The following is a 27397-nucleotide window of genomic DNA, read 5'->3' as shown; positions in this document are numbered from 1 at the left end:
CTGCATCAACCACCATTTTATTTGTTCATTTCTTTAAAATAATAAAGATGCTAGTGAAAAAAATAAAAGTGCTAGTGGGTTGTCTAAAAAGATGGAAAACCAGACAAAAAAGCAAAACAAGGAAAAACAAAACTTTTAATCTTGTTAATTAATCAAATAAATTGCTTTTTAATTTTTCAATTTCCTCCTGCCCTTACATTTATTATTCCCTTTATTTTGTGTTCCTTTGTGATCTAGTTCTTTTTCTAAGTTCTGTAAATTCACTCTACTTTTATCTTTCTCTTTAACCAATATAGGCATTTGGGGCTATGGATTTTTCTCCACGTATGTTTATGCCACGTTATGGCAATTTGATGTGACCTAAACCATATGTCCCCAGCAGACAGATTCTTTGTATCTCTGACAGCACTGTGTTCAGTGTGAGCTTTCACTGAGTGTTTCCTGAGCTACTGAATCAAATAATGAAACATTTTCAAGGCATGCACGAATGCACAGTCAAGCAAAAGAAAAAAGTGATTGTGCAGGTTGTGGCACAATTCTGAGAGTCTTAAGAGCCCCCTTCTCACCATAGCACAGTTAAGTTTTATTGATTTGCACAATCACTCTCAAATACAAGTTCTTTGAAATAAAAGACTAAGAATCATGGATCTTCCTTTTACCCCATTTGTCAGATTTACCACCTCCCTTGGCCATCTTCATTTCCCCCACTATCCACCTAAGAATGTATAGTCCAAAAGTTTAACTTCTCTCCCTTTCTCTTTCTTCCTTCCTTCCTTCCTTTCTTTCTTTCTTTCTTTCTTTCTTTCTTTCTTTCTTTCTTTCTTTCTTTTTCTTTCTTTCTCTCTCTCTCTTTCTTTCTTTCTTTTCTTCTTTCTTTCCTTTTTTTTTTTTTTGACAGAGTCTCACTGTGTCACCAGACTGGAGTGCAGTGGTGCAATCTTGGCTCACTGCAACCTCCGCCTCCCGGGTTCAAGTGATTCTCCTGCCTCAGCCTCCTGAGTAGCTAGGACTACAGGCGCCTGCCACCATGCCTGGCTAAGTTTTTGTATTTTTCGTAGAGACGGGGTTTCACCATGTTGGCCAGGGTGGTCTCAATCTCAAAAAAAAAAAAAAAAAAAAAGACAAAGCAGTCACCCAGGAGGCTAGCCACGGCACCAAAAAACATGACGGATGACATTTATGAGGTTATAATGTTAGTCGGAAGAGTATGGGTTTCTCTTTCAGTATGGGTTTGAGTGACTTTGAGAAAGTTAATTAATGTTTCTGAGCTTCCATCTCTTCAACTTTTTTTTCTTTTCTAATCTATTTTATTTTTTATTTACTATTATTATTTTTATTATTTCAATAGTTTTAGGGGAACAGGTGGTATTTTGTTATATGGACAAGTTCTTTTTTTATTATACTTTAAGTTCTGGGGTACATGTGCAGAACGTGCGGGTTAGTTACATAGGTATTCATGTTCCATGGTGGTTTGCTGCACCCACCAACCCGTCACCCACATTAGGTATTTCTCCTAATGTTGTCCCTCCCCTAGCCCCCCACCCCCAGATATGCCCCAGTGTGTGATGTTCCCCTTTATGTGTCTGTGTGTTCTCATTGTTCAACTCCCACTTATGAGAGAGAACATGTGGTATTTGGTTTTCTGTTCTTGTGTTAGCTTGCTGAGAATGATGGTTTCCAGCTTCATCCATGTCCCTGCAAAGCAATGCACTCATCCTTTTTAATGGCTGGATAGTATTCCATGGTGTATATGTGCCACATTTTCTTTATCCAGTCTATCATTGATGGACATTTGGGTTGGTTCCAAGTCTTTGCTATTGTGAATAGTGCCACAATAAACACATGTGTGTATGTGTCTTTATAGCAGAATAATTTATAATCCTTTGGGTATATACCCAGTAATGGGATTGCTGGGTCAAATGGTATTTCTGGTTCTAGATCCTTGAGGAATTGCCACACTGTCTTCCACAATGGTGGAACTAATTTACACTCCCATCAACAGTGTAAAAGTGTTCCTATTTCTCCACTTCCTCTCCAGCATCTGTTGTTTCCTGACTTTTTAATGATCACCATTCTAACTGGCGTGAGATGGTATCTCATTGTGGTTTTGATTTGCTTTTCTCTAATGACCAGTGATGATGGCTTTTTTTCATATGTTTGTTGGGTGCATAAATGTCTTCTTTCTGAGAACTGTCTGTTCATATCCTTTGCCCACTTTTTGATGGGGTTGTTTGTTTTTTTCTTGTGAATTTGTTTAAGTTCCTTGTAGATTCTGGATATTAGCCCTTTGTCACATGGATAGATTGCAAAAATTTTTTCCCATTCTGTAGATTGCCTGTTCACTCTGATGATAGTTTCTTTTGCTGTGCAGAAGCTCTTTAGTTTAATTAGATCCCATTTGTCAATTTTGGCTTTTGTTGTCATTGCTTTTGGTGTTTTAGTCATGAAGTCTTTGACAATGCCTATGTCCTGAATGTTATTGCCTAGGTTTCCTTCTAGGATTTTTATGTTTAGGTCTTACATTTAAGTCTTTAATCCATCTTGAGTTAATTTTTGTGTAAGTCATAAGGAAGGGGTCCACTTTCAGTTTTCTGCCTGTGGCTAGCCAGTTTTCCCAACACCACTTATAGAATAGGGAATCCTTTCCCCATTGCTTGTTTTTGTTAGGTTTGTCAGATCAGATGGTTGTGGATGTGTGGTGTTATTTCTGAGGCCTCTGTTCTGTTCCATTGGTCTATGTATCTGTTTTGGTACCAGTACCATGCTGTTTTGGTTATTGTAGCCTTGTAATATAGTTTGAAGTAAGGTAGCTTGATGCCTCTAGCTTTGTTCTTTTTGCTTAGGATTGTCTTGGCTATGCAGGCTATTTTTTGGTTCCATATGAAGTTTAAAGTAGTTTTTTCCAGTTCTGTGAATAAAGTCACTGGTAGCTTGATGGGGATAGCATTGAATCTGTAAATTACTTTGGGCAGTATGGCCATTTTCACAATATTGATTCTTCCTATCCATGAGCATGGAATGTTTTTCCATTTATTTGTGTCCTCTCTTATTTCCTTGAGCAGTGGTTTGTAGTTCTCCTTGAAGAGGTCCTTCACATCCCTTGTAAGTTGTATTCCTAGGTATTTTATTCTCTTTGTAGCAATTGTGAATGGGAGTTCACTCATGATTTGGCTCTCTGTCTGTTATCGGTGCATAGGAATGCTTGTGATTTTAGCACATTGATTTTGTATCCTGAGACTTTGCTGAAGTTGCTTGTAAGCTTAAGGAGATTTTTGGGCTGAGACAGTGGGGTTTTCTAAATATACAACATGTCATCTGCAAACAGCGACAATTTAACTTCCTGTTTTCCTACTTGAATACCCTTTATTTCTTTCTCTTGCCTCATTTCCCTGGCCAGAACTTCCAATACTATGTTGAATAGGAGTGGTGAGAGAGGGCATCCTTGTCTTGTGCTGGTTTTCAAAGGGAATGTATCCAGCTTCTGCCCATTCAGTATATTGGTTGTGGGTTTGTGATAAATAGCTCTTATTATTTTGAGGTACGTTCCATCGATACCTAGTTTATTGAGAGTTTTTAGCATGGACGGGTGTTGAATTTTGTCGAAGGCCTTTTCTGCATCTATTGAGATAATCATGTGGCTTTTGTCATTGGTTCTGTTTATGTGATGGATTATGTTTATTGATTTGCATATGTTCAACCAGCCTTGCATCTCAGGGATGAAGCTGACTTGGTTGTGGTGGATAAGCTTTTTGATGTGCTGCTGGATTTGCCAGTATTTTATTGAGGATTTTTTGCATTGATGTTTATCAAAAAAATTTTCTTTTTTTTGTTGTATCTCTGCCAGGTTTTGGTATCAGGATAATGCTGGCCTCATAAAATGAGTTAGGGAGGATTCCCTCTTTTTCTATTGTTTAGAATAATTTCAGAAGGAACGGTACCAGCTCCTCTTCGTACCACTGGTAGAATTCGGCTGTGAATCTGTCTGGTCCTGGAGTTTTTTTGGTTGGTAGGGTATTAATTACTGCCTCAACTTCAGAACCTGTTATTGGTCTATTCAGGGATTCGACTTCTTCCTGGTTTAGACTTGGGAGGGTGTATGCGTCCAGGAATTTATCCATTTCTTCTAGATTTTCTAGTTTATTTGCCTAGAGGTGTTTATAGTATTCTCTGATGGTAGTTTGTATTTCTGTGGGATTGGTGGTGAAATCCCCTTTATGATTTTTTTATTGCATCTATTTGATTCTTCTCTCTTTTCTTCTTTATTAGTCTGGGTAGTGGTCTATCTATCTTGTTGATCTTTTCAAAAAACCAACTCCTGGATTCATTGATTTTTTGAAGGGGTTTTTGTGTCTCTATGTCCTTCATTTCTGCTCTGATCTTAGTTATTTCTTGTTTTCTGCTAGCTTTTGAATTTGTTTGCTGTCGCTTCTCTAGTTTTTTTAATTGGGATGTTAGGGTGTCGATTTTAGATCTTTCCTGCTTTCTCTTGCGGGCATTTAGTGATATAAATTTCCCTCTACACACTGCTTTAAATGTTTCCCAGAGATTCTGGTATGTTGTGTCTTTGTTTTCGTTGGTTATGAAGAACATCTTTATTTCTGCCTTCATTTCGTTATTTACCGAGTAGTCATTCAGGAGCAGGTTGTTCAGTTTCCATGTAGTTATGTGGTTTTGAGTGAGTTTCTTAATCCTGAGTTCTAATTTGATTGCACTGTGGTCTGAGAGGATTTTTGTTATGATTTCTTTTATTTTGCATTTGCTGAGGAGTGTTTTACTTCTAATTATGTGGTCAATTTTAGAATAAGTGCCATGAGGTGCTGAGAAGAATGTATATTCTGCTGATTTGCAGTGGAAAGTTCTGTAGATGTCTATTAGATCCACTTGGTTCAGAGCTGAGTTGAAGTCCTGAAAATCCTTGTTAATTTTCTGTCTCGTTGATCTGTCTAATATTGACTATAGAGTGTTAAAGTCTCCCACTATTACTGTGTGGGAGTCTAAGTCTCTTTGCAGGTCTCTAAGAATTTGCTTTATGAATCTGGGTGCTCCTGTATTGGGTATATATATATTTAGGATAGTTAGCTCTTTTTGTTGCATTGATCCCTTTACCATTATGTAATGCCCTTCTTTGTCTTTTTTGATCTTTGTTGGTTTAAAGTCTGTTTTATCAAAGACTAAGATTGAAACCCCTGCTTTTTTTTTGCTTTCTGTTTGCTTGGTAAACATTCCTCCGTCCCTTTATTTTGAGCCTATGTGTGTCTTTGCACGTGAGGTGGGTCTCCTGAATACAGCACACTGATGAGTCTTGACTCTTTTATCCAATTTGCCAGTCTGTGTCTTTTAATTGGGGCATTTAGCCCATTTACATTTAAGGTTAATATGGTTATGTGTGAATTTGATCCTGTTACTATGATGCTAGCTGGTTATTTTGCCCATAGTTGATGGTTTCTTCATAGTGTCGATGGTCTTTACAATTTGATATGTTTTTGCAGTGGCTGGTACCGGTTGTTCCTTTCCATGTTTAGTGCTTCCTTCAGGAGCTCTTGTAAGGCAGGCCTGGTGGTGACAAAATCTCTCAGCATGTTCTTGTCTGTAAAGGATTTTATTTCTCTTTCACTTATGAAACTTAGTTTGGCTGGATATGAAATTCTGGGTTGAAGATTCTTTTCTTTAAGAATGTTGAATATTGGCCCCCACTCTCTTCTGGCTTGTAGGGTTTCTGCAGAGAGATCTGCTGTTAGTTTGATGGCCTTCCCTTTGTGGGTAACCCAACCTTTCTCTCTGGCTGCCCTTAACATTTTTTTCCTTCATTTCAACCTTGGTGAATCTGACGATTATGTGTCTTAGGGTTGCTCTTCTCAAGGAATATCTCTGTGGTGTTCTCTGTATTTCCTGAATTTGAATGTTGGCCTGTCTTGTTAGGTTGGGGAAGTTCTCTTGGATAATATCCTGAAGAGTGTTTTCCAAATTGGTTCCATTCTCCTCATCACTTTCAGGTACACCAATCAAACATAGATATGATCTTTTCACATAGTCTCATATTTCTTGGAGGCTTTGTTCATTCCTTTTCATTCTTTTTTCTCTATTATTGTCTTCTTGTTTTATTTTATTAAGTTGATCTTCAATCTCTGATATCTTTTCTTCTGCTTGATCGATTTGGCTATTGATACTTGTGTATGTTTCACGAAGTTCTCGTGCTGTGTTTTTCAGCTCCATCAGGTCATTTATGTTCTTCTCTAAACTGGTTATTCTAGTTAGCAATTTGTCTAACCTTTTTACAAGGTTCTTAGCTTCCCTGTGTTGGGTTAGAACATGCTCCTTCAGCTCAGAGGAGTTTGTTATTACCCACCTTATGAAGCCTACGTCTGTCAATTTGTCAAACTCGTTCTCCGTCCAGTTTTGTTCCCTTGCTGGCAAGGAGTTGTGAACCTTTGGAGGAGAAGAGGTGTTCTGGTTTTTTGAATTTTCAGCCTTTTTGCGTTGGTTTCTCCCCATCTTTGTGGATTTATCTACCTTTTGTCTTTGATGTTGGTGACCTTCAGATGGGGTCTCTGAGTGGATGTGCTATTCCTTTCTGTTTGTTAGTTTTCCTTCCAACAGTCAGGCCCCTCTGCTGCGGGTCTGCTGGAGTTTGCTGGAGGTCTACTGCAGACCCCGTTTGCCTGGGTATCACCCGTGGGGGCTGCAGAACAGCAAAGATTGCTGCCTGTTCTTTCCTTTGGAAGCTTCGTGCCAGAGGGGCACCCACCAGATGCCAGCCAGAGCTCTCTTGTATGAGGTGTTTGTTGGCCCCTACTGGGAGGTGTCTCCCAGTCGGGATACACATGGGCCAGGGACCCACTTGAGGAGGCCATCTGACCCTTAGCAAGCTCGAACGCTGTGCTAGGAGATCCACTGCTCTCTTCAAAGCTGTCAGGCAGGTACACTTAAGTCTGCTGACACTGCACCCGCAGCCGGCCCTTCTCCCAGGTGCTCTGTCCCAGGGAGATGGGGGTTTTATTTATCTCCTCCAACTTCTTAACATCTCTAAAATCTAGATGTGTGTCATAATAGATGCCATTTCCTACTCACTAACATCCACGTTGCAGGCATAATCAAGTTGTGTGAACGCCTGGTATGAATGAGAAAGCACAAGCAAAAATGAACAATAAACAATTACCAATAAAGTTTGGGTAATTTCAATTTCAAATTACCACTTACAAATCTTGATTCTGGTTTGTATTCTGCCACTGCCACAACAGGGCAAAAACATTCTTGTTTTTCTCCCTTTGGACCCCATGATCTTTGAAATAATTTTTTTTTTAAGACAAGTTCTGACTCTATTGCCTAGGCTGGAGTGCAGTGGCACAATCTCAGCTCACTGCAACCTCCGCCTCCTGGGCTCAAGCAATTCTCCCACCTCAGCCTCCTGAGGAGATGGGACTACAGGCATGCACCATTATGCCTAGATCATTTTTATATTTTTTGTAGAAACAGGGTTTCACCATTACGCCCAGGCTGGTCTCGCACTCCTGGGCTCAAGTGATCACCCATCTTGGCCTCCCAAAGTGCTAGGATTACAGGAGTGAGCCACCGCACCCAGCCTAAAATAAGTTTATAACTCTGTAGCACAAGTATATTCTCATGTCATGTAGTTGTTCCTTGTTTGCCTGTGACAAAAAGACTTTTGTAATGGGGGGAGCCTCAGATTGATCTGTATGTGATGCAACAATTCTGCTTCAGGAGAGATAGCTTCAAGGGTCTCCCAGTCGAGGACTGAAGAAAATTAACTGCCAATAAAAGCTTTTACGTAACTCCCTCTTCTCCCCAAATATTGTGCTAATGAGTACCTCCTTCCTGGGAAGGCTCCTGCTACCCCCATTAGTGGGGACTGTTCAGGGACATTTTGAGATTCATGCACTTTGAGAGTGGGATGGGGAATAGGACTCATCTTTTTCAAGCAGCCGCAATGAGCCAGACTCTTTATGTTACTTCATTTATTCCTCTCCATAGGAAGTGTGCTATTCTTAGTTTTGTTTTACAAATGAGAGAGCAAAGTCTCAGAGAGGTTAGGGAATTTCCCAAGGTCAAAGGCATAATAAACACATGGGTTTAGATGAGGTTTATCAGATATTTCAAAGCTTCTTTTCCTTTATAATTGTAATATAATGTTTATAGAAGAATATTTGAAATATCTGTAATTAATAATCAAATATATTAATCAGTTAATTATAACTAATTGTCATAATCAGTATGATTCTTCTCCTTCCCCTAATTTCTCATTCTTTTCACATCTAGTGCTACCAGGACATTTGTGATGTACTCTGGAATCCCTCTGGAAGGAGCTGTCCTCACAGCCTGGAGGATTAGAGGAGTTAATAAATAAGCAAACCCAACCTTTCTCCTGAGGAATTGTGGTCCTCTCTAGAAGCTGGCCTGTGGACCTGAATTTGCAGGAGAAGCCAGGAGTCATCTGTGATGCTCTGCTGATAGCATAGAACAGCCCTGACAGGGCCAGGACTACTGCACTTGCACTGCCCTTACTTTGAAGCAGAACCTGTTGAACATGGGGGGCTACACTGGGAAGATGTGTGTCAGGGCCAAGGTCCTCTGCCTGAGTCCTGAGAGCAACGCAGAGGCCTTGGAGGCTGCAGTGTCTCCGATGGATTACCCCGCGTCCTATAGTTTTGCAGGCACCCAGCACATTGGAAGCCCTGCTGCAGTCCCTTGTGATTATCTTGCTCGGCTTCAGGTCTCTCTTGAGTAACCTGCTCAGCTGTGAGGTTTTAAATCTGCTCACAGCCCAGCAGTATGAGACACTCTCCAGAAGCTTCCACAAAAACAGAGAATTGTTTGTCCACGGCTTACCTGGCTCAGGGAAGACCATCATCGCCATAAAGATCATGGAGAAGATCAGGAATGTGTTTCACTGTGAGGAAAAGAGAATTCTTTACGTTTGTGAAAACCAGCCTCTGAGGAACTTTATCAGGTAAGCAGCTGGACCTTATGTCTCTAAGTATTATTTAATCTGGGTTTAATTTTCTCTGCTAAGTAACCTTGTTCCTTGAAAATTAAGTGGTAAAATTATCTGTGACAACAAACTGTGTTTAGGAGAGCACAATGGGGTAATTTTTTCTACCTTTTTTAAATTATACTTTAAGTTTTAGGGTACATGTGCACAACGTGCAGGTTAGTTACATAGGTATACATGTGCCATGTTGGTGTGCTGCACCCATTAACTTGTCATTTAACATTAGGTATATCTCCTAATGCTATCCCTCCCCCCTCCCCCCACCCCACAACAGGCCCCGGTGTGTGATGTTCCCCTTCCTGTGTCCATTTTCTACCTTTTTTAGCTAAAGAAAACCGACTTAGGTCATTTTTCATTTTCTTGAGACAGAGTCTTGCTCTGTCACCCAGGCTGGAGTACAGTGGCACCATCATGACTCACTGCAGCCTCAACCTCCTGAGCTCAAGCAATCCTTCCATCTCAGCTTCCTGAGTAGCTAGGACCCAGTTGCCTGCCATCATGTCTGGATAATTTAAAAATATTTTTGTAAAAACAGCTATGTAGCTCAGGCTGGAGTGATCATAGTTCACCATATCCCTGAACTCCTGGGCTGAAGTGATCCTCCTGCCTCAGCCTCCCCAATTGCTGGGATTGTAGGCATGAGTCACTGTGCCAGGCTCAATTGGGTTTTGATGGTGCCTGCCTATCTCTGCAATCTGGCTTTAGCTAGCTGGGACTTACTTCATTAAAGATCTGAAAATCCACCCAGCCATGGTAAAATAAAACAAAATGCTTTTAAAATTTAAGTTAACTTTTTATTTTAAAATATTCATAGACTTACAGAAAAGTTGCAAAGATAGTACAGAAAGTTTCTGTGTACTCTTCACTCAGTTCCCTCTTTCATTACTACATTACCGTGGTTCACTTTTCACAACCGTAGTACATTGCTGTGAACTAAACTCCACAATTTATCTGGATTTCCCAGTTTTCTCCTACTGTGCTTTGTCTGTTCCAGGATCCCATCCAGGACACCATATGACATTTAGTAGTTATGTCTCCTTAGCTTCCTTGGATCTGTGATAATTTTTCAGACTTTATTTTTGAAGACCTGGATAGTTTTGAGAAGCACAGTTCAGGCACTTTGTAGAATGTCCCTTTTGGGTCTGTCTGATGTTTTTCTCATAGTTAGGCTGGAGTTATAGGTTGTCAACTTAAAAATCACACAATTTATAAGTTTAGAAAGGAGATTTTATTTATTATAAAGTGTTACAACCTGCAGGCTGTCCATCCTGATTGGGGGGAAGCTTAGAGAGAAAGGCAGCACTTTGAGAGAAGGGAGGATGGAACAGGGATTTGTGCTGAATGACTTGGGCAGTATATATATTCAGCAGGTTATAGGAGGAGATATGAATACTCCTGAGAGGGGGTTGTGCATATGCATGAAGAGTAAACATGCTTATTGTGTGTATTGTCCCATGTTCACTTTTTAGTAGAGACAACTTTTTCTTTTTTTTGAGACCGAGTTTTGCTCTGTCACCCAGGCTGGAGTGCAGTGGTATGATCTTGGCTCACTGCAACTGCTGCCTCCTGGGTTCAAGCAAATTCTCCTGCCTCAACCTCCCAAGTAGCTGGGACTACAGGCATGCATCACCACCCCTGTCTGATTTTTGTGTTTTTAATAGAGACGGGGTTTTGCCATGTTGGCCAGGCTGGTCTTGAACTCCTGACCTCAGGTGATCCACCCGTCTCGGCCTCCCAAAGTGTTGGGATTACAGGCATGAGTCATCACGCCCAGCCAGTAGAGACTTAACTTTTATAATTATTACAATTAGACCCTATATGTTTTAACTTTTCTATCTATTACAATTAGACCTTACACATCAAAAGTCTTTTCAGGAGAAGAAGGCACTCAAATGCTCAGACTCGAAACCAGCCAGAACCAGTCCATGGTTGGTGGTCTTGTTATCAGAAGAAAGTTACTAAAATCAGTCTCTTGTCCAGTCAAAGCTGTAGTTAGGGCTGGTGGATCAGGAGGTCAGTTGGTTCATGTCTGGCAGTGGATGTGCTGCAGTTGTTTTAATATTGCTTATCTCCAGGCCAGTGCTTGTTTAGCTGATAGAAGAAAAGAAAAAGCTCGTGGCCATTAGAACATAGTTTATTCTTTAAGTATAGGGACGCGTGACTTAACTCTTGCCTGTCAAGGCTTTAGGTCCTATTTACAACTTGGTATCTTATTGCCACAAAGAGACTGTTTCATCGGTCTTATGATGTTTATTTTAACCTGAGTGCTGGTCAGTTGAAGTGCCTAAATTGCAAAAGAGAGCGGTTATAATGAGGTGCGGCTGACCTGCCATTCCATCATGCTTGCAAATTCAGTTTTTAAGGTTTTTCTGGGGTCCCCTTGGCCAAGAGAGGGTCTGTTCAGTGGTTGGGGGGCTTAGGATTTTATTTTTCATACTCAAGATTTAAAAGACGAAGACCACAGGGGTGAACTGTAATTGTCATCATATCATATCAAGGGTGTATGCGATCGACATGTTTTATCATGTTGATATTAACCTTGACCGTATGAGTCAGGAAGTGTTTGCCAGGTTGATCCACTGTATTTACTTTTCCTCCCTCAGATGTCATAAGTGCAGTTCACACTCAAAGGGTGGGGATTGAAGTGCCACTTCCTTGATGTGGGTAGAGAGGATGTAGCTATTATACATAAGTTATTTGGAATTCTTCTGTATAGGAGACTTGTCTTTTCTCCATTTACTCATTCATTCAATCCTTTACTTGTATGAATGAACTTATAGGTACTTATTTAATATTTTGGGTTATATTTCAATACTACATTATTTAGTTCCTCAAATTGTTCTAGTATTAGCCATTGGAAACTCTTTCTTTTTTATTTATTTTATTTTGCTTTAAGTTCTGGGATACGTGTGCAGAACGTGCAGGTTTGTTACATAGGTATACATGTGCCATGGTGGTTTGCTGCACCAATCAACCTGTCATCTAGATTTTAAGCTGTGCATGCATTAAGTATTTGTCCTAATGCTCTCCCTCTCCTTGCCCCACTACCCTCTGACAGGCCCCAGTGTGTGATGTTCCCCTTTGTGTGTCCGTGTGTTCTCATTGTTCAGCTCCCACTCATGAGTGAGAACATGTGGTGTTTGGTTTTCTGTTTCTGTGTTAGTTTGCTGAGAATGATGGCTTCCAGCTTCATCCACGTCTTTGCAAAGGACATGAACTCATTCTTTTTTATGGCTGCATAGTGTGTATGTGCCACATTTTCTTTATCCAGTCTATCATTTATGGGCATTTGGGTTGGTTCCAAGTCTTTGCTATTGTAAATAGTGCTGCAGTAAACATATGTGTGCATGTGTCTTTATAGTAGAATGATTTATAATCCTTTGGGTATATACACAGTAATGGGATTGCTTGGTTAAATGGTATTTCTGGTGTTAGATCCTTGAGGAATTGCCACACTGTCTTCCACAATGGTTGAATTAATTTTCACTCCCACCAACAATATAAAAGTGTTCCTATTTCTCCACATCCTCTCCAGCATCTGTTGTTTTCTGACTTTTTAATAATCGTCATTCTAACTGGCGTGAGATGCTATCTCATTGTGGTTTTGATTTGCTTTTCTCTAATGACCTGTGATGATAAGCTTTTTTTCATATGTTTGTTCGGTGCATAAATGTCTTTTTTTTTTTTTTTTAATACAGTCTCACTCTGTCGCCCAGGCTGGAGTGCAGTGGCACGATTTCGGCTTACTGCAACCTCTGCCTCCTGGCTTCAAGCAATTCTCCTCCCTCAGCCTCCCGAGTAGCTGGGATTATAGGCACCTGCCACAATGCCCAGCTAATTTTTGTATTTTTGTAGAGATGGGGTTTCACCATGTTGGCCAAGGTGGTCTCAAACTCCTGACCTCAAGTGATCCACCCGCCTCAACATCCCAAAGTGCTGGGATTACAGGCGTGGGCCACCGCACCTGGTCATAGATGTCTTCTTTTAAGAAGTGTCTGTTGATATCCTTTGCCCACTTTTTGATGGGGTTGTTTGTTTTTCTCTTGTAAATTTGTTTAAGTTCCTTGTAGATCCTGGATATTAGACCTTTGTCAGATGGGTAGATTGCAAAAATTTTCTCCCATTCTGTAGGTTGCCTGTTCACTCTGATGATAGTTTCTTTTGCTGTGCAGAAGCTCTTTAGTTTGATTAGATCCCATTTGTCAATTTTAGCTTTTGTTGCAATTGCTTTTGTTTTAGTCATGAAGTCTTTGCCCATGCCTATGTCCTGAAGGATATTGCCTAGGTTTTCTTCTAGCATTTTTATGGTTTTGAGTTTTCCATTTAAGTCTTTAATCCATCATGAGTTAATTTTTGTATAAGGTGTAAGGAAGGAGTACAGTTTCTGTTTTCTGCATATGGCTAGCCAGTTTTCCCAGCATGATTTATTAAACAGGGAATCCTTTCCCCATTGTTTGTTTTGTCAGTTTTGTCAAAGATCAGATGGTTGTAGATGTGTGGTGTTATTTCTTAGGTCTCTGTTCTGTTTCATTGGTTGATGTATCTGTTTTGGTACCAGTACTATGCTGTTTTGGTTACTGTAGGCTTGTAGTATAGTTTGAAGTTAGGTAGTGTGATGCCTCCAGCTTTGTTCTTTTTGCTTAGGATTGTCTTGGCTATATGGGCTCTTTTTTGGTTCCATATGAAATTTACAGTAGTTTTTTCTAATTCTGCAAAGAAAGTCACTGGTAGCTTGATGGGAATAGCATTGAATCTATAAATTACTTTGGGCAGTATGGCCATTTTCACAATATTGATTCTTCCTATCCATGAGCTTGGAATGTTTTTCCATTTATTTGTGTCCTCTCTTATTTCCTTAAGCAGTGGTTTGTAGTTCTTGAAGAGGTCCTTCACGTCCCTTGTAAGTTGTGTTCCTAGGTATTTTATTCTCTTTGTAGCAATTGTGAATGAGTTCACTCATGATTTGGCTCTGTGCTTGTCTATTGTTGGTGTATAGGAATGCTTGTGATTTTTTTTTCTCTGCCCCAGCCCTAAAATCAGCCATTTCTCCAAGAAGCTCTGGTTCCTTTTACTGAAGAATGGCAAAAACCAAGATCTGTGCCCTCACTGCTATTTGTTTGTTTTCTTAATTTGTTGATGTTGACTATTCTGGCTTTTGCGAGATGTCACTGTATATGGCTGCAGTGCCCATGGCACACATTAGCCATGTGTAGAAAATTAGTGCTTGCTATGTGGCTGGTCCAAATTGAGATGACAAGTAAGTGTAAAATAGACACTGGGATTCAAAAACTTGTATGACAAAGAATGAAAAATTACATGAATCATTTTTAAATGGATTACGTGTCAAAATGATAATATTTTAGAAATATTTAGTTGAATAAAATATTTTATTAAAAGTAAAGCTGCTTATTTATTTTTATCTTTTAAAAATATGCTTACTATATTAAAATCACATTTATGTATTGCATTATATTTCTGTTGGATGGCACTGGTATATGGATCATTAAAATAGGTCTGCTCATTGTTAAAATTAATCTGCTCATCATTAGACTAGACCAGTGGCTCTCAAAAGAGTGGAGGGGGTGGCGGATTTTGCCCTCCAAGGGACATAATATCTGGAGATATTTCCGGTTGTCACCCCTTGAGGGGAGTGTGTTAATGGTACCTGGTGGATAGAGGCCAGGGGTACTGCTGAACATCCTAGAAGGTACAGGATAGCACCCCACAACAAAGAATTTTCCAGCCGCAAGTCTCAATAGTGTCAAGGCTGACAAATCCTGTACTACAAGAAGAAGGAGTATAGTTCTATCCTTCTTAAATACGTATTCCAGAATGGAAGGGCAGAACTGGTTAGAGTTTTAATCTGATCGAAGTGACTGAATGTTTTGCTTTAGGACAATTAATGCCTGGTGCACTGAGGTTCCTATACGCTGGGGAGCTGGAAAATGGAAGGAAGAATCTTAGAGGATTCCATGCCCTCAGTAGGGACCCCAACCTTTCTGATGCTGAAGTAATAGAGTTGCAAAAACTGTTTGTTCTTGTGAAGTGGTAGTGATATGTCAAGGACAACTAAGGGAAGTAGTTTCCTCAGAAAGATAGACTATCTTCAGTGGATAATTAGAAAATAGGGATATTAATGTCTCTCAAATTCTATGGTCCTATATTGATCAGTTTCAGGATGTTACTAAGTGTTTATATAAATCTAGTAGAGGGGGTCTCTAAGAATCCCAGGGAAAAAATAAGAAATTAAGCCCAAAACATCTAATTCTTTAAATATGCTAACTCTTTAAGAAACACTGGCGGGGTATGGTGGCTCACGCCTGTAATGCCAGCACTTTGGGAGGCAGAGGCGGGTAGATCACGAGGTCAGGAGTTCGAGACCAGCCTGGCCAACATGGTGAAACCCCATCTCTACTAAAAATACAAAAATTAGCCGGGTGTGGTGCACGCCTGTAATCCCAGTTACTCGTGAGGCTGGGTCAGGAGAATCGCTTGAACCTGGGAGATGGTGGTTGCAGTGAGCCAAGATCATGCCACTGCACTCCAGCCTGGGCAACAAAGAGCAAAACTCCGTCTCTCAAAAAAAAAAAAAAAAAAAAAAAAAAATTGCCGGGCGTAGTGGCCGCGCCTGTAATCCCAGCTACGCAGAAGGCTGAGGCGAAAGGATCGCTTGAGTCTGGGAGGCGCAGGTGGCAGTGAGCTGAGATCACGCCACTGCACTCCAACCTGGGGTGACAGAAGGAGAATAGTTCTCAAAAACAAACAAGCAAAAAATCAAAACAAACGAATAAACTAAAACAAAAGAAACACTCTCCAGGCATGGAGAAAATAATATAAACTCAGTGGTAATCCTATACACATGACTCTCTCTCAAACTTTCACAAATATAGTAAATGCATTAAAGATTTTAATCTTCAGAACCCTGGATCTTGCTTTCCAAGTGCCTGTCCCTCCGGCGTCGGGTCTGAGCGGCTCCCTGTGCTCGGATGGTTCGTAGGCAACCGCTCCTTTCCCCCACCGCCGCAGTCCACACTCCGCGTTCTGGGGAAGAGGCTGGGTCGGAACAGAGCCATCGCCGCTGGGGTATTCGGGGCCCTTTTCATCGGGTACTGCATCTACTTCGACTGCAAAAGACTGAAGTGACCCCAGCTTAAAGAACAAGCTTCCAGAATAAAGAAAGAAACAGAAGCTGGCCGAGGAGTGAGTTGAGCTTTCCAAGTTAGCTGACCTTAAAGATACTGAAGCTGTTCAGAAATTCTTCCTGGAAGAGATATAGCTTTGGTGAAGAGATCCTAGCTAAAGGTGTAGACCACCTGACAAATCCAAGTGCTGTGTGTGGACAGCCACAGCGGTTACTGCAAGTATTACAACAAACTCTTCCACTACCAGTGATCCAGATGCTTCTGACAAAGCCCCTACCAGTTAATCAGAGACTTGTAAGTGCTGGAGCTTGGCCGAAGACGATGTGGAATGAGAAACAAATGTCAACATAATAAAATCTCAGTTAAAATACTTTAAAAATTCTTAACTTGGTAGTTGAGCATAAGGGCAAATATGCTTGTTATGAACTATTGTACATTGAAATCTACCAAAGTTAATGTTTACTTTGTGTAAATCCATTTGGTTCATTTATTTTTCCCAGTGAAAAGCATATTTTGATAGAGATCTTTTCACTTTATAAGTACACTATGAGTTACTGAGATATCACAGATTTTGTTCATTTCTAAAACATGCGATTAAAATGTGCGTATGGCCTTGCTTATGTTAAAAACACCCAGGGCTCAGTGTTGAAAGATAGACAAAAAAGTGTAGGAGAAACTGAAGAATGCACATTTTTATGTGCATTATGCTATAAATCAGAAAATTTGATAGAGACTTGATTGTGTTTGTGAAAACTCAAGGATTAAAATTTTGAGGTGATGATTCCATTTAATCTCTTAGACATAAATCTGCGAGGCGTGCTATTGTGCTGTGTTAACATTACCACCTTCCAGTGTGTCAGTCTTGAAATGTTTTGTTTAAATCAATGAGCTTAATGTGTTCTAAGCACTTATCTCCTTGCATTTAAAATATAAGTAGTTGCAAACAGCACCAGGAATTAGATTTATGTATACCCCTAATCAAGCTTCGTGAGCTCACTTTCCTCAATGTATTGAATGAGGGAGTCCATTTGCTGATCTGCGAAGTGTCCCTTTCATCTTCTCATTCATTTGGTTCTGTTTAGCATCTTCAGACCCACCTTCACCTGAGGAACGTATATTGGCAACCAGGCCTTGCCTTTTTTAATATTCTGAATTTTGCATGCTTGCCTGACTTAAGTATTTCCAAATTGATCTTTTTTCAATGATATAACTATTTTGTTGATTTTCACTGAAATTATATTATTCTGTCACTACTCTGTAAATTAATCTGAAACTTAAGTTTTAAGGTAACCGTGATGATCTACTTGTAAAAATGTTTGCTGCCTTTTGCTTTTATCTTCAGTGTACCTCCTAAGTCCTACTTCGACCTGATTAATTTATCCTGTTAAACAATGAAAATAAGATGTGACCTTGTGACTGAAGACCTGAAAAGAATGGAGGGTGGGACCTCTTATTCCCAAATAGTGACATATTATCTGCAGTCACATATTCAGTTTCAAAACGACAGTAAGGATACTTGGTGGCATCTGTTGGTACTTGGTGGCATCTGTTGAACTGGGCAGCATTTCTCATTGTACAGATAGCTTTCATTCTGCCTAAAAATCTGTGGAGAGATTCCAAAGACTTTTCCTATGTAGTAGGCATTTCATTTTCGTTTACTTACAAACTCTTTTTAAGTGTCATTAACCTTGTTTTTTTTTTTTTATGTTATAGTGGAAAGAGAAATACAGTTCCAGTGTCTCCCTCTGGTTAGCTGCATAGCCTTGGGCAAGTCACAGTTCATCTCTGAACTTACCTCTAGTATATATAAGAGAACATTTGACTAGGTGACTCACACATTTGAGGATTTTCTCAGATACCTTGTGGGTTTGCCATCCTTATCCCTTAAATAGTACTTTTTTGATGATGATGCACAATATCATTTTCAGGGGAGATGACCAGCACAAACATGCCAGATAGTCAGTTTTACTAATAGGATCCCAAATGCACAGCAGTGTAGTGGTGATTGGTCAGTGACTGACCAAGCAGTGAAGAAACCATTTGCACTAGCTCAGATATAGATAGAGGGACAGTCAAAGGGCAAATAGAGGAGGGAAAGGGAGCAAGGGGCAAATAGCTCAGCAGGGAAAGAACGGGCCCAGAGAAAGGGGGGTTGGCTGGAGGAGTGAGGGGGCAACTTAGGTTCGGAGAGGGTAGAAACACTATGTCCTTGAAAACTGTAGTGAAATATAAATTGGGTATCACTTGGCTCTCTGAAAATAATTGACTTTGGTCTAATGCTTGAAAAGACAGTGATATCATCTTCATTTCACAGTTGATTAAGCCAAGTACATTTTCTTATTTAAATGACAACTTCAGTGCTTTAAAATTAGATACTACCTTTTAAAGCTAGCAGTGTTAAGTTAAAGAAAAAAGGCTGGGCACGGTGGCTCACGCCTGTAATCCTGGCACTTTGGGAGGCCGAGGCAGGCGGATCACAAGGTCAGGAGATCCAGGCCATCCTGGCTAACACAGTGAAACTCCGTCTGTACTAAAAATACAAAAAAATTAGCCGGGCGTGGTGGCAGGCACCTGTGGTCCCAGCTACTCGGGAGGCTGAGGTAGGAGAATGGTGTGAACCCGGGAGGCGGAGCTTGCAGTGAGCTGAGACCACTCCACTGCACTCCAGCCTGGGTGAAAGAGCGAGACTCTGTCTCAAAAAAAACAACAACAACAAAAAAACCAACTCAGCTCTTTTTTAAATTCTCTCCCAGAAACATAATTGCCACTTTCTGTTCCCGTCTTAAGTTTACCGGGTGATACAACCAAGTCCTTGTGGTGATGCTGGCCAAATGCTGCTCAGCAGGTGAGAGCAGAAAAACAAAACAAAACAAAACCCAGATTTCAGTGGAATGATAAACAGCTTGAATGTTTCCATGTGCTAATGTTGTACACTTATAAAAAGAACTTTGGAAGTGGAAAATATGTATTAGTGCATGTTGATAATGTATCTTTAGGCAAGGATACATTGTTTGTTTCCACAGTTTGTACTTAAAGTGAAAGCACATGTAAAACATAGACTTAGCTGGCCCTGGAACTGCTGCTATGTTTTTTATTTATTTTATTTTATTTTATTTCATTTTATTTAGAGATGAGGTCTTGCTTTGTTGCCCAGGCTGGAGTACAGTGGCACAATCATAGCTCACTGCCACCTCAAATACTTGGGCTCAAGGGATCCTTCCACCTCAGCCTCCTGCTCCTGAGTAGCTAGGACTATAGGGGCTCTGTGTGTGCCCCTATAGTAGCTAGGACTATAGGGGCTGTGTGTGTGTGTGTGTGTGTGTGTGTGTGTGTGTATGTGTGTGTGTGTAGAGATGAGGTCTCACCATCTTGCCCAGGCTGGTCTCTAACTCCTGGGCTTAAGGGATCCTCCTGCTTCAGCCTCTCAAAGAGATGCTTTTCTATTAACAGACAACTACAACTTATGTCACACTTAAGTTATGTAAAGTGTGTAAAACCTAGAATAGTGTACATAGTGTACATAGTAAATATTTGATTCCTTTTACCCATGAGTAAGTTTATTTTACCATCTTCTTGCCTATCTTTCTGACCTTGTTGAAACAAGCTGAAGACCAGAGTATTAATGAAATGTTATTGCAGAAGAGATTATGAGAAAATTGGTATATGCTACAAATATACAAAATCTTGTAATGTAAGAAATGCAGTTTTAGTATTGCTTCAACCTTAATTGTTTAAGCGAATATTAAAGGGATTGGAGAAAAAGAAAAGAACTCTGAATCTTAAAATGTTTTCTACTGGAAAAAAATTACAATTGAGAAATACAATCTTTAGTTAAATGTATACATTACAGTCTAAATAGAATAAGATAAACATGAAAATCAATGTAAAAACAAAAGAGTAGTAAAGTTTAAACAATATTGCATCTTTCTAATATATGCCATTTCTCTCTCTCAACAGTTTGAGTTAAAAAAATAGGAAAATCTGACTAGAACTATGGTCAGTGCTGATAAAGAAGCAAGACATTCAAAGTAACTTCAGGTCGGATATTAGTAGTAATTAAAGAACTTAAGAATCCTTTCTTTCTTTTTTTTTTTTGTGCTGTGAATTCAGTTTTATTTGGCATAATTAACAGAGAAAATTTTATGCTTACATAGGAGATTTTGGTTACTGTTTTCCTTTTTTTAAAACTGAGATATAATTGCATACTATATAATTAATTCTTTCAAAGTGTACAATTCAATAATTTTTAGTACATTCACAGAGTTGTGCAATGATCACCACTATCCACCTCACAAAGAAATGCAACATCCATTAGTGGTCACACTCATTCTCCTTGTCCAGCCCCTGGCAACCACTCCTATCCTCTCTGTCTCTATGGACATGCCTATCTGGATATTTCCTATAATAGGGATAACAGTGTGTGACCTTTTATGACTGGCTTCTTTCACGTGGCATAAAGTTTTCAAGTTCATCCATGTTGCAGCCTGCATCAGTGCTTCATTTCTTTTTATGGCCAAATAATATTCCACTGCATGCATACACTACATTTTATTTATTCATTCATCTTGATAGACATTTAGACTGTTTCCACTTTTTGGCTGTTGTGGATAATGCTTCCGTGAATATTCATGTACAAGTGCCCGTGTGCACCTATGTTTTCAATTCTCTTGGATTTATGTCTAGAAGTGGAATTGCTGGGTGTGAACACCATTTCAAATACTGCTGAAATATTGTATTCACTGATTTATGTGATAGTTATTGCTTTGAAAAGATTAAAGCAGAAAGTGGAAGCTGGCTTTTTAATTTGACTTACATGGTTGTTTTGTACTTCCTATCATCTCATTAATCCATGTGTTTCCACTACTTGCTTTTACCTGTTTGGCTTCTATAGGTATGTGAGTTTATGGCTTCTGCGTTAAAAGTCTCTATTTTTTTAATATTCAATATTTCATTTCAAAATAATAGTCTCAGTTTTAATTATGCATTCTACAAGGAAAAAATAAAAGTCCAAGTTTTCACTGGAGAAACATTAAACACCAACTATCGTAACTAATTTATGCCTGGCTTTCCCCCCAAATGCTCGTTGTCAGAAACCAGAGAGAAAACTTCCCAAATTGCTGTGACTAAATGGATGGGCATGCAGAAATCCCACACAGGAAGCCCATCAACAACAGAATAGGAGAATCTCAGCTTTAGTTCTTTAGTTTAAAAAAAATTTATTCTTAAAAAGGGCATAGGCTGGCTAGCATCTACAGTACTTTCAATATGAACAATGATGGAAAGCCAGAAATACTTAAACAAAACCACCATTCCAATGATGTCTTTTGCTCTTTTCTTGATGGACATCAAACTGTTTAAGCCTGAGACACAAATGTCACCCTTGGTGCTTCCTCTCCCTCATCCCCTACAGTAATCTAATAACTGAGCTCTTCTCTAGTGCATCCATGCCTCCTTTTCCACTGCCACTACCTTAGTTTGGCTGTCATAATTGCTCATATAAGACACTGTCATCACATCTCTTCCTTAGCCCTTCTCTTAACTCCAGCCATACTTAATTTCTTTCAGTTCCTGGGATTCCTCACGCTGTTCCTCACTTCTGAGTCTTCAGATAATACCTGGAAATATATATAGGACAAATCACAGAGCTAGTTTTCAGTAGTGGCCAGAGTCTTAAAATGTTTTATTTTGGTCTACTGTTACAAGATGTCATAATGCTATCTTCCTTAATATTAATTTTTAATGCCCAGAATAATCCCAAACTCTGTATCATCAAAGCTAATAAGGTCAGTATAAATATTATTTTTTTGTATTTACAGAAAATTGAAAGCAAATGCAGGCAGTATTCCTCAGTTTTATCAGAAGAACTCCCAAAGACAGAACTGTCTCCAAGGAAAAGAGAAGTTTGAAAATTCAAATACAAATGTAATAAAAGTATTTTGAAGAGTACTATAAAATTCTAGAAATTAGGCTGGGCATGGTGGCTCATGCCTGTAATCCCAGCACTTTGGGAGGCTGAGGTGACTGGATCACAAGGTCAGGACATCAAGACCATCCTGGCTAACACAGTGAAACCTCGTCTCTACTAAATATACAAAAAAATTAGCCTGGCGTGGTGGCAGGTGTCTGTAGTCCCAGCTACTCAGGAGGCTGAGGCAGGAGAATGGCATGAACCTGGGAGGTGGAGCTTGCAGTGAGCTGAGATCGTGCCACTGCACTCCAGCCTGGGTGACAGAGTGAGACTCCATCTTGTAGCAGGACAAGCCGCAGACAAAACCCCTCAGACACCGAGTTGTAGAAGGAAGGGCTTTATTTAGCTGGGAGCATTTGCAGACTCATGTCTCCAAAAACCGAGCTCCCAGAGTGAGCAATTCCTGTCCCTTTTAAGGGCCTACAACTCTAAGAGGGTCCACATGAAAGGGTCGTGATTGATTGAGCAAGCAGGGGGTACGTGACCGGGGGCTGCATGCACCAGTAATCATAACGGAACAGAACAGGACAGGGATTTTCACAATGCTTTTCCGTACAATGTCTGGAATCTATAGATAACATAACCAATTAGGTCAGGGGTCGATCTTTAACCAGGCTCAGGGCGCGGTGCCACGCTATCTGCCTGTGGATTTCATTTCTGCCTTTTAGTTTTTACTTCTTCTTTCTTTGGAGGCAGAAATTGGGCATAAGACAATATGAGGGGTAGTCTCCTCCCTTAATCCCCCCCCCCCCCCCCCTTTGAGAACCTCACTCATTAGTGGGAGTTCTCACTTTCATTCTCACTACCCATGTCTTCTTGCAAGACAGATCGATAGTGATTCATATAGTACGCTGAAGCATTTTGGTGCTGAAGCATTTTGGTGAACTAAGGTAGCAATGAAGCTTTTTATCATTTGAAGAAGTACAGGTAGCAAACAAGGGAGCAGTAAGCAGTTTTCTATTACTATTATAACTCCTATTGTAAGAGTTTTAAATCTTCTTAGCACTGGGAACCATTTCCCAAACATGGCCCCAGGATCACATCCATGCCACACTTGCATGGGCACATGTGCCAGTTTTGTTATATTTCTAACTATGTCTTCAACTACTTGCCCTTGATCATCTATGTGTAGACAGCAATTATTAAGGTTAAATTTCTTACAGACCCCTTCTTCAGCTGCTAGCAAGTAGTCAAGAGCCAATCTATTTTGATAGATAGCATTTCTCATCTGAGTTTCTTGCCTGGCCAGAATAGTCAAGGCTCTGCCAGTCTATTAGTGATTATTTCTAAGATAGCTTGTAACTGTATGATTCAGTTGAGCATGTAAATGGGGGTCCAGTATCCCCACGAGCCATCTTGTGCCCAAGTAGCAGGCCCACAATATTGTATGATCTTTCAGGGGGCCATTCATCATCTTTCCAATTTCCTATAGCTATGCTTCTCTTTTGGTGGGAAGCATAGACAGGGAAGCCCAGGAGTTAGCTTTTCTTTATTGGTGGTAGGAAGAAAGATTGTTAAATAGTGCCAGTAACACACTGCCCACTGGTTGGGTAATTTGGCATAAGCTCTATGTCCACATATCCAGTATAATCCAGTGGGGGCTGTCCAGTCCTGGTGGGACGCTGGGTGGGTCCACACGGTTTGCAACTTTGGGAATTTACTAAATGGATTTTTCATAGTGTGGTTTGAACTCCACTAGGTGGCTGTTTTTGTAGTACTATTATGCAGTTTTTGCTCAAGGCAGCTGAGTCTTCCCACAGGAAGGGTGAAGTCCTGCCCCACTCTTGCTATATAGTATTGTCTAATGATTGAGGCTTTTAGGACCCAGAAATTATCAGGGTGATTCTTTTGAGCCAGGAATTCATCAGGAACTGGGTCTGTAGGTACCAATTCTCGGGCTTCTCATGGCTATTGATCGCCCATTACAGTTCCTCCACATACATAACATGAAGTGACATTGAGAGACTGGGCTACATGCTCGGCTAATTGCAAAAACAAATTTCTTGTTTTTCCTGGAATTTCTGGTACTGGCACATTTAGTTCATCATAGGAGGTTTGAAATACTGGCTCAAGACAGCATTTATAAACTTGTCCTCAAACCACGATACTTACTTGAGGATCCAGTTCAGCCCCATCAATTTCTAGGGCTACAAGCTCTCCTTTTTTTTCAGCAAGGATCAAGGGGTTGGTTATTACTAGTTCTAAGGGGTTACACTGACCACTGGTACAGGAAGGGCCACTTTTTCCTTTCTGAAGGTGGACAGGATTCTTTTTATTTTTTATCCAAGTAGCCTAAATGACACAAGATCAGTGTCCACATTCATTTCCACATAGTCCTAATTCATGACAAATGTACTTATTTTCTGCCATATAGCCTCTTTCCTAATTAAGAGAACCACGTCCTATTTCTAACTTATTACTATTAATGACAGAACAGGCATCAAATTTCAAGGTGACTTGTTTGAGAATCCCTTTTTTTCTGTTTTGGCTAACACTTTACTCATATCATTTAGGAGCCCCCACCAGTCCTCAGCACTTAATCTTATTTTAAAAACTGTGGTCATGGGAGGCTCAGATGGGTCATAACACACATCAGGTTGGTCATTTCCTGGGCTACCTACCTTGCATAGAATAGCATTATACAAACAAGTTCTTTTTACAGTCCCGGTACACTTATAATAACCATAAAATAATAGGACTGTAGCAACTTTTTGTCCCACCTCAGTGACTTGATGTATACACTGGGAGCAGCCCTCAGTCTGAGGAAGGTCAGTTGAAGTCCTTACTGTACAAGTTCAAATTTTAAGGAAAATGAGTGCTGCGATGAGTTTTCTCATGCTTTAGCCTTGTGTGGACCAGTTAGCTTCCAGGTGTGACTGGAGCAGGGCTTGTCGTCTTCTTCAGAGTCACTTTGCTGGGGTTGGCGAAGCTGCTCCTGTCCACATACAGCTCACAGTCTACTGATATTCAAGGATGGTCTTGGATGTTGGGCCCACTAGAATAAATTGAGTCCAATACCTCTACACAGTTATGTTCAACTGGGCTTTCTGATACTGGGAGCAAGGTGGCAGGGTTTAGGGTGTTGCAAACTTCAATGGTTATGTGGGGATTTTCACATAGCAAGCTTTAGTACTTGGTTAATCTAGCATTTGTTAGCCAATGATGTATTCATTAAAGTCACCGCAACATGGGGGACCTTTAAGTTTAAGTTTTGCCCAAGAGTTAGTTATCTGCCTCTTGTGCTAGCAGGGCTGTTGCTGCCAAGGCTCTGAAGTACAGGGGCCAACCCTTAGAAACTCCATCTAGCTGTTTGGAGAGGTAGGCTACTGGCCTCGGCCAGGGCCCCACAGTCTGGGTCAAAACTCCAACTGCCACTTTTTTTTTTCTCTCTGACACATGTAGTGTAAAAGGTTTTGTCAGGTCAGGTAGCCCAAAGGCTGGGGCCAACATGAATTTTTCTTTTAACTCATGAAAAGCTCATTGCTGTTGGTTGTAATAGATGTAGTTTATCCAATCTACATTTTTATTAACTGTCACTCACCAAAATATTGACTCAAATCCTGCAGCTATTTGATTTTGGGCTTTAAATTGATCTGGTATTCCCCGTGGGATTTCAATTGCATTTAAATAGATGTGAGAGTCGAAAGACCCATAAGGGGCTTCTCTCGCTTTACGATGTTTTATTTTTTCTCCCTCTGGTTGATGAAATGCCAGGGTGAAAGGGATAGCCAAATGGACTAAAGCACAAGTGCCAGTCCAGTTATTCGGCAGAGTGCCCAGTAAAGGTCCACCACAATACCACCATATATCTGCTTGGGGATGAACAATGGCTGACTGATTGATAAGCTCCTGAAAATTCTTAAGCTCACTGCATCCCTTCAGGTCTCCAAGGAATGCTAAGTTTCCTCCCTGTCGTGAGAGATAAGAAGTGAACTTAGTGTTGGGAGACAGAAGCTGGATGGCCTTTGGGAGCTGACCTGCAGGGTGCTGGACTTTGGGATATAGCAGAGAGAGCTTGGCACGACTTACTACTCCAGGCTGTAGAATCCTGGAAAACAACTACCATGCAGCCCATGCCTGGTCGACTGGAGGACCATCTTAGTGGAAAGGGGACAATCTGGGCCTCTGGCCTGCCATGTGCACAAGCATAACAATTGCTTTTGTTTAATGTGCAGATGGAATATTTGATCCATTCCAATCAGGCATTTGCATCTTGGTATCCTGCTTAATTGCCAAAGTTTAAGTCTTTAACTTCTATGATCCTCTAGTAAAATGAATGTATGATTTTAGGAAATTACAAAAACCGGTTGGGGCAGTCTGTCCTTGCTCTTTAGTGGTCCACAGAACGTTGGACCAACTATAGCCTAAAAGCTCTACACTGGGGGGCAAGACTCCTGGTTGACACTGGGGTTTTTATTGAAATCTCCCTGGATTAAATGGTCCCAATTTACTAATGCCCAGTCTGAGGAGAGTCAGGAGGGACGGAGGTACTTTTCTGAAGTAGAGAGCTGTCTTTGACTTGGCAAGTCCCCACAGGGTATAACAAGGCAAGCATTAAATGCGATAGTTTGACTCGAAATTGACTTAGTTATGTTAATAACTAGATGGTCAGCAATACAGCGAGGAAAAAAGAAAGAGTAATAGAATAGATGAAGGAGTTAAATTTTTCTTAGCTTTAGTTTGGTGGGGTTTTCTCCTGGGACTATGGCCTATGACTCTCGACGGGGTGGCACTTTCTTGACTTGGGTGTGATGAGTCCATTCCCTTTTTAACTGTACAAACAGCAGTCTCGGTGGTTAGCAGCACAAGGTAGGGTCCTTCCCAGGCTGGTATAGTTTGGGATTTCAATTATCCTTTGCTATTAATAAGATCTTGTTTAGTCCAAATTAATTTAGGATTGGTATAGATGGCTTTTCTTTTTTTTGTTCCTTCAATTATCCTGTCCTGAAGGGAGTTCCTCCTAGGTCTGGTTGGACCTTTGTATGGTAATCAAGATTTAGATCCCCTGTTAGGAAATCTGCTGGGTTAAGGGAATTTTCAGTAGTTAATGTTAAATCATTTTTTTTTCCTTAGGATACTTCTGAACTGGTGAGGTGTGCTCACAATGAGGTTTCCTCTAAAAGTTATTTTTTAACTTTCTTCTGTTAGCAGAGCAGTTGCTGCTACAGATTGAATGCATTTGGGCCATCCGCGGGTTACAGGGTTAAGGATTTTTGATAGGAAGGCCTCAGTGCTTTTGGGATACGCCCTTGTTTACACTGACAACAAAGTGGTATTGGA

General features: G+C 40.4%; 1 protein-coding gene and 1 pseudogene across 3 annotated transcripts in view; both read left to right on the top strand.

The window, feature by feature from the left end:
- SLFN12L (schlafen family member 12 like) overlaps positions 1 to 27397 on the top strand; it is a 97527-nt gene that overhangs the window by 6450 nt on the left and 63680 nt on the right. For 2 of the 3 annotated variants that reach the window (XM_054456833.2, XM_054456839.2), the window contains exon 2: positions 8275 to 8965. In XM_054456833.2, the coding sequence (XP_054312808.1) occupies positions 8880 to 8965 (86 nt within the window). In that variant the 5' untranslated portion in view covers positions 8275 to 8879. Of the gene's footprint in view, positions 1 to 8274; positions 8966 to 27397 lie in introns of those variants that run through there. The other variant, XM_054456840.2, reaches the window with a different exon arrangement.
- On the top strand, positions 14910 to 16914 carry LOC129016799 (mitochondrial import receptor subunit TOM20 homolog; annotated as a pseudogene).

The sequence above is a fragment of the Pongo pygmaeus genome, chromosome 19, assembly GCF_028885625.2.
Source record: "Pongo pygmaeus isolate AG05252 chromosome 19, NHGRI_mPonPyg2-v2.0_pri, whole genome shotgun sequence".
NCBI lineage: Eukaryota > Metazoa > Chordata > Mammalia > Primates > Hominidae > Pongo > Pongo pygmaeus.
This window is presented reverse-complemented; position numbering and strand designations above follow the sequence as displayed.